The 7,670-nt window shown below is 41.2% G+C and overlaps 1 protein-coding gene across 3 annotated transcripts; it reads left to right on the top strand.

Moving 5' to 3' along the window:
* The first annotated feature begins 799 nt into the window (after positions 1-799).
* LOC123982640 (TATA-box-binding protein-like) lies at positions 800-6,454 on the top strand. 3 transcript variants are annotated; one of them, XM_046068308.1, is made up of 9 exons: positions 800-976; positions 1,065-1,106; positions 1,555-1,669; positions 1,753-1,927; positions 2,196-2,283; positions 3,557-3,648; positions 3,747-3,905; positions 4,270-4,346; positions 6,235-6,373. In XM_046068308.1, the coding sequence occupies exons 1-8, from the start codon at positions 929-931 to the stop codon at positions 4,328-4,330; spliced, it is 780 nt and encodes a 259-aa protein (XP_045924264.1). In that variant the 5' UTR covers positions 800-928; the 3' UTR covers positions 4,331-4,346; positions 6,235-6,373. The 3 variants fall into 3 exon arrangements, with proteins under 3 accessions (XP_045924264.1, XP_045924262.1, XP_045924263.1); XM_046068306.1 differs by lacking the exon at positions 4,270-4,346 and adding an exon at positions 4,384-4,475 and having other exon boundaries at positions 801-976; positions 6,235-6,454; XM_046068307.1 differs by lacking the exons at positions 1,065-1,106; positions 4,270-4,346 and adding an exon at positions 4,384-4,475 and having other exon boundaries at positions 803-976; positions 6,235-6,454.
* Positions 6,455-7,670: the final 1,216 nt, after the last annotated feature.

Raw genomic sequence — 7,670 nt, 5'->3', positions numbered from 1 at the left:
AGTACCTTTCTGACATCGTTCTGCTGCTTTTGTGTGTGTGAACAGTGACGCCATGTTTCTCACCAAGGACCTGCACGTTTTTATAGGCATTTTCACTGGCAGCTTCATACTTTGTTAAATTCGATGAAATGAGAAGTCAGATGTACAGCAGAGTTTGTGCTGAATAAAAGGAGTTTAACAGCTGCTGAACAAGGACAAACATGGAAGAACCAACCTGCTGATCGGCCTTCACATCTCACAGGCAGAACGCTGACGGTTTGTTTAGGAGAGAACTTCAACAGGACCTTAATAAGTGTAGAAAGGCTCAAAAGAAGTTGAACCTTAACCCTGTCTAAAGAAGAAAAATGTGAATTATTTTAAATGTTACCACATTAAATGATCTGTTAAGTTCTGTGTGTGTAGAGTGAAGATACTACAGACTTTCTTTTTGTTAACGTGTTGTATAATGATAAATAAACTACCTTGTACCTTCAGTTAAATGCACAACATGTCCCTCTGAAATATAAAGAAATAGAAATATAAAGTATATACAGTAACACTAATACTGAAGTAAAGCGTGAGTACGCCTGACTCGAGTAAATATACTTCTGGCTCAGGATGCTTCAGGTGACGTCATGTTTGCTGCTGCTGTAAAAAAGTCTGTTTAACAATTTTCACAACTTCTTGTTTTCTACTCTTTTCTTCCTCCTCTGAGGATGTTAAAAAACTCAACAGTGTTCATTGTTATTTTTGAAAAGGAACAAACTAAAGTCCATCTCTCTCGCCTAGCAACGGAGCTCTGATGGACTAACCCATCTGAATGTAAACACTCTGTGTCCTTGGCTTCTAAGATTCAGCCGATCATACGTGATAACATTAGTTTAATATTCGTTTATTGAGTCACGGACTAAAATCAGGTCCCTGGAAAGTCCTGGAAGGTTCTGCGCCCATGGACAAGTCCCCGTTGGAGTGCTACTTTGATAACTTCATTGCAAACGTGAGTACAAGCTACAGCTCCTCCCGTCTAAGTAAAAAAGTAGATGTTAAAGTGCCAGTTCACCCAAACAACGTCTCTCCTTAAACAGCGTCCCCTCTGGATCATCCACAGACCTCAGACCTGCCAACAGGTTTCAGTTGGACTTTGTTTTCACTGAAATTCACATGTGAACTTAAAGGACATTTCTAGTCATACATGAGAAACTGATATTTTCACCTTTGGATCTTTGGTTTGGTTTAATTGGGGAGAAAAACAAAACAAAATTTTAAACATTTATATTTGTGTGTACGATCTAAGCAGCTTATAACTATTTCAAGTCCACCAGGTGGGGTTTAAGAGGCTTTATACATTCAAATAACCAAATAAACATCAGACCAGGCTTGTAATTGAGACTTGCATTTATCTGTTAAAACGTGCAGCCACACCAGGCCAGAAAAAGGCCCACGCATCTAACTGGGCTTTTAATTGAAGTTTTACAGTAGATTATATCAGTTAACAAAATGCAAAGTGAGTGAACAGAAGAAAAATCTAAATCAAAACAATGTTTGCTGAACTCACTCCGTATTATCTTGCTGCAGGACTCTGTAATGACGGAGAAGGAGGAGGTGAAGGAAGAGCTGGGCGATAAACCATTCCTCAGCATACTGCCTGAAGAGCTCCTGACGCCGTACAAGCCCAGCCAGGACGACACAGGTACCACACCACTAACACTGGTGTTCATCCAAAGACACACAAACAGGCAGAGAATGAGAGCCCAACTGGCAATGTGTTGACAGACAAACGCACCAGTCTGGACTACAGCTCCCAGAATTCCACAGCAGCGGCCGAGCTCCCGGGTGGGTCGTCCGTGCCGGAGCTGGGTGCCTCCCCTGTTTGTCCCGTGACCCCCGTGACCCCCGTGACCCCCATGATGCCTGTGACACAGGAACCAGAAACCATCCCACAGATACAGTAGGTCACCACAAAACACTTAAGTTGCTGTTCTGGAGCTTTCAGTGTTATCGCACAGTCTTCCTCATCAGATGGATTTTGCCCAGAAGTCATTTTTCTTAGCACTTCTCACCACCAGACACGATCTCACCACAGGTCCTCGCTCCTCAGTAGGTCACCTGTTCCTACAAACACTGCTGAGACTCTACTGCAGCTTTAACCTTCCCCATTACGTTTGTAGTCCTAAGTGTCGTACTGTATTAATACAGTGTTGTGTGTTTGTGTGCAGGAACATCCTCTCTACAGTGACGCTGGGCTGTTGTCTGGACCTGGACTTCATTGCTTCCAAGGCCTGGAACGTAGAGTACAAACCAAAGGTACGGAAAGGATCCAGAAAAAGACATGGACTCTACACAGTGAGGCCATTACCAACGCTGTTTTGGGCAACAATTGGTCGATTCTGTTTTGCATAGTGCTCTTACATAGCGTTGGAAACTGCCCGGGAGCATTGTGTTAATTCAATGATTTGCTAATTAATATGGTAATCAGCACTAAAACTGAATAGACTGAAATGGTAAGTGCATTCTTCCTACATTTATACAAGTTCCCGAAGCCCCGTCTCTTCAACACATTCTCACTCCCATGTCATCACATGTAGACGCATGGTGCAGACCCCTTGGCATCAGTTTGTAACGCACTGGGGGAAGCCCTGCAGAGTCATTTATGAACGCTTAAAGCAGGTGTAGTATTTAAATAACAGAAGTCCGAGTAAGGAGCTGTGTGGGTGAGACACCAGACGCCAGTGTTCATTTCCCTTAACTTACGTAAGTTAAGTAGTTGTATTCACCCAAACCACAATATTTTCTTTTCTTAAACCTAACCAAGTAGTTTTGGTGGCTAAACCAACAAATTGCAACGTTTGACGACGTTATCCAATAGTTTTATTTTTAAAGTCTAACCGGATATTGCATATTTTTTGTTGCTAACTTGACCGCAGAGCCCTAAGCGTCCAAAAGCGACGCTAAAGCGTGAAACTGTGTTGGTCTCTTAGAAGTGCCCTGTGTCAAAATCTACTTTAAGCATCTTCAGTGCTTCACTTTGTATTATGCTTACACAATAATTGCATATTAGCTTTGCTTTCAGTCAAATTATAACCAATCTAACTTGGGTAACTAGAGAAGGGTGGGTGGTTATGACCTTAGACAGAACTGAGACCAGCAGAGAGTCCAAAGCTTCAGGTGTTACAAGGACTTCCTGGTGTGACTAGGCAGCAAGGCCCTAAGAATACCTAAACTGCATGTTCATTCTGTTATGTTTTTTTTAACAAACATTGCAGCTTCTAGTTGTCGCCAGCAAGAATTGGAAACGGGAAAACATGCTTCTCCGAGCTGTGCATGGGGAACATGAACATCTATACAGATTTTTTTATGTTTTCTTTTCCGTCTTGAACATGCTACACAGTAGGAGTTGGATCAACCAATCAGTGTTTGACACACACATTATTGAGATTTGGGCGATGTGTGTGTTTGCTTCTCTGCAAACCTCCGTGCTCTACAGTAGAAAGTCAGACATGACATCTGTCATACAGTTCAAGGTGAGGCCAACCGCCTTCTAAAAAAAACACCTGTAAAGCTTCCTGTTGTGTTTCAGACACACAAGGCGCTCACCATGAGGATCCGGAAACCGCGAACGACAGCAATTATCTACGAAACTGGAAATATTGTCTGTACAGGAGCCAAGAGGTCTGTCTGCCCATCTGTCTACACTCATCTCCAGTGATTGTGGTGCTGCAAGATGGTTTTCAGGACAGTGAACCCCCACCTCCTCTGTATTTGTGCAGTGAGGAGCAGTCATGGCTGGCGGCCAGGAAGTTCGCCCGCATAGTGCAGAAGCTGGGCTTCCCCGTCGGCTTCTTCAACTTTAAGATTCACAACGTGGTGGTCACTTGGAAGACCTTCCCGATCAGTTTGGAGAGACTGGCCCACTATCAGCCCTGCAGGTCAGGAGACACTGGCTGTGGGAACATGAGCCACAATCCTCCACCTGAGTGTAGCCGATCCTGTTTACTGGCAGTGTTTAAGTACAATAAGCTGATGTTTATCTTAGCACAAAGACTGGATGCAAGAAGAACAAACATGAGAAGAACAAACGAACATGAATCAAAGCCTTCTGATTTACATGTTGATTCCATTTAAACAAATTGAATTATCCACACTGACTTGAGATCCTGAGAGGCAAGTTTAATCTGCAAAGGACGATTCAAACCACACAAATTGATGATTGATATTTGATGTGAACTTAATAACTATAACACAATAAGTACCAGTACCTATAAGCTTACTGGTTTCACTGTGTGCATATAGTGCTCCAGCAAAACAAAAGTCCTCACCCTGTTTTCACCCGCTGACGTCTCGTCTGCTGTGAATTGCTCCGATTATTGGTGAGTTTTCCATTAGTTATGTGTGTTTTCTCCACAGTTACGAACCAGAGCTGTTTCCCGGCCTCTACCTCTACGTGGTGCCTGGCATGACTGCAATCGTCTTTCCATCTGGGAAGATTATTCTAAGCGGTAGTTAAGATGTGTTTGTGTCCACACTAGGGCAATATGGCTAAAAATGTTATCACGAGAAAAACATTTCATACCATTCCATATCGATAATTATCACAATAAATGTCAACTCATTATTTCTTTCAAGTTTAAAGACTGATATTTGCTCCTGAGTGAAAGATGGAGAATTCGGAGAGTTAATTGTGTGGTTCAACTTTTCTTTATCATCAAAACATCTACACACTTCAAACACACATAGGGTAGAACATTCAAAATTTAAAATTTTCAACAAATAGTAGTAAATCTTTTCCTTAATAGAAATATTAAGTGCTAATTCGTTTAGCGATTCATTTCAAATAAATTGAATCAAACATTTACTGACGATATATTGAACATTTGTTATATTGTTATTGAGAAAAATTATATTGCAGTCCTTTGGGTAGTTCTAGTGTCGTTTGGGACGTTCTAGAGGTCTTGTAGGTAGTTCTTGAAGTAAGTGAGGTGGTTCAAGTAGTCCTTTAGGTAGTTCTAGTGTCCTTTTGGGACGTTCTAGAGGCCCTGTAGGTAGTTCTTGAAGTAAGTGAGGTGGTTCTAGTAGTCCTTTGGGTAGTTCTAGTGTCCTTTTAGGACGTTCTAGAGGACCTGTAGGTAGTTCTTGAAGTAAGTGAGGTGGTTCAAGTAGTCCTTTAGGTAGTTCTAGTGTCCTTTTGGGACGTTCTAGAGGCCCTGTAGGTAGTTCTTGAAGTAAGTGAGGTGGTTCAAGTAGTCCTTTAGGTAGTTCTAGTGTCCTTTTGGGACGTTCTAGAGGCCCTGTAGGTAGTTCTTGAAGTAAGTGAGGTGGTTCAAGTAGTCCTTTGGGTAGTTCTAGTGTCGTTTTGGGACGTTCTAGAGGCCCTGTAGGTAGTTCTTGAAGTAAGTGAGGTGGTTCAAGTAGTCCTTTAGGTAGTTCTAGTGTCCTTTTGGGACGTTCTAGAGGTCTTGTAGGTAGTTCTTGAAGTAAGTGAGGTCGTTCAAGTAGTCCTTTAGGTAGTTCATGTCCTTTTGGGAGGTATTAGAAGTCTTGTAGGTTTTTCTTGAAGTAATTGAGGAGGTTCTAGTAGTCCTTTAGGTAGTTCTAGTGTCCTTTTGGGACGTTCTAGAGGCCCTGTAGGTAGTTCTTGAAGTAAGTGGGGTGGTTCTACAAGTAGTTTAGGTAGTTTTAGGGGCCGCTCAGGTAATAGAGCGGGTCGTCCGCTGTATGATCCCCACCTCCTCCTGTCCACATGTTGAAGTGTTCCTTGGCAATTCACTGAACCCTGAATTGCTTGAATGAGCACAAAAACCTTGTAAAGCACTTCAGATTAAACGCTATATAAACCCAGCCATTTACTATTTATTTACCATTTGGTTTTAGTGATCAGTGAGGAGGTTCCAGTGGACCTTTAAGAGGTTCAAATGATCATTGAGAAGGTTCTAGAGGTGCTTAGGTTCTTCCTTGTGATGTTATAGTGTAGATTGAGGGGTAGTTTTAGGGGTTTGACTGAGGAGAATCAGCAGGTATTTTATTAAATTCAGGATTGTTTAATATGGTCATGTGGTAATTGAGGAGGTTCTAATGGTCCTTTAACATGTCTTAAATGTCACTGGGGGTTTATAGAGATCCCTAAAGGGGGGCTAGGGGTCCTTCTGTAGTCTGTGTGATCACAGAACATATTTCTAATGTTCCTGGATGTGTTAACTTCACTGTGAAATAGTCTGGCACTTAGGGGTTTTAATTTTGAGGTCTTGTGTTAAATTCCAGGAGCTAAAAATAACGCTGAGGTCTACAAAGCATTCGAAACCCTCCAACCAATCCTGAGCAGCTTCAGGAGATTCAGGAGGCAGCGATGAGAGATGCACCGGACTCTGACAGGAGCTCCTGTCCATTTTAAAACTAATGTTAAAAATGGACTTGGTTGTAGAGTCATTGTTGAACAGAGGGGTTAACAACCTTGAAGGAAATAAATGAATGTCTTCCATCTCAATAATGGTCTTCATAGTGTTTCAGACTTAAATACTGATCATAACACAGACTTGAGTATTTATAACTTCATTACTGATGTCTGATACTAATGTCAGGCGTTGAGGTAGGCAGACGATCGGGGGCAGGTGAACTGTGGCGGGTTCATTATGGGATGCAACACTATACAGTAGCATTAATGGAAATACTCAACTAAAAGGGTATCTCAAAATTGTACTAAAGCACAGTAGACTACCTGGGTAAATGCACAAGGTTATCATTTTACAACACAACAAGATGAAGTTGATAGCTCTCACAGCAGCCTTAGTTAGATTACTTCTGTCTGAGGCTTCCTCTGTGAAGCTCAACATGTTGCGGAAGCTACAGATTTATACAAGTCCCAATCGTAGTTCCCTTCATCACCACTCGATGTCAGCATGGTTGTAGGTTGGCTCATACATCCATGTGCAATTACTGTTTTTTTCAATTGCTAACATGCAACAGTCAAAACTGAAGCCACTTTTTCAAAACTCTTCATTATTTTTGCATTACCAACCTGCATCTTGGCCAAACAGTTAATCTCACCTCCAAAAGTCAGTTTTAAAATAAACTTGTTCACCCAAAACACTGACAACAATTCTCCATCAAAAAGCAGTCATTGTTACTCATAACACACTGACCTAAAAACACTAACAACAGGGAGCAATACGTAAACGATAAACTTTTATATTTAAATTATAAATGATTTTTTCATATAAATCACTGTTATTATACAACACAGTTTTTTTCACAGATCTCATTTCAGAATTTTCAAAACTACTTGTTCACCCCCCACATCATCTAGTCCGTTCATGAAAGCAAGTTCTCATTCTTTTGAACGAATTGTAAATGTTTTTGCAGCTGTCATGTTTTACTGTTCTGACGCACTGACACGGTCACTGATTTAAAGATTTATTTTTCAGAGATAGACCAACGATTTTGAGCACATTCAGACTACATACAGTCCTCTATGCACACAGATGTAAACATAAAATGTACGTAAATGTTAGCTAAGCTTTCTTCTATATTTCAGTCTTGTTGCTGCAGAAATGCAGGACATTTGCCATCTTAATGTTTTGAATGTGTTTTAACAGTTTTGGACTCAGCATCTGAAAAATGTGCTGCAGTTATCCAATCTTTTGCAGGTGGTGAAGTAGTAATGAGAAAAGAGTTCATGGAATGCATTTTGTGTGAAAGCA

This window comes from Micropterus dolomieu, linkage group LG14, assembly GCF_021292245.1.
Source record: "Micropterus dolomieu isolate WLL.071019.BEF.003 ecotype Adirondacks linkage group LG14, ASM2129224v1, whole genome shotgun sequence".
Lineage (NCBI taxonomy): Eukaryota > Metazoa > Chordata > Actinopteri > Centrarchiformes > Centrarchidae > Micropterus > Micropterus dolomieu.
This window is presented reverse-complemented; position numbering and strand designations above follow the sequence as displayed.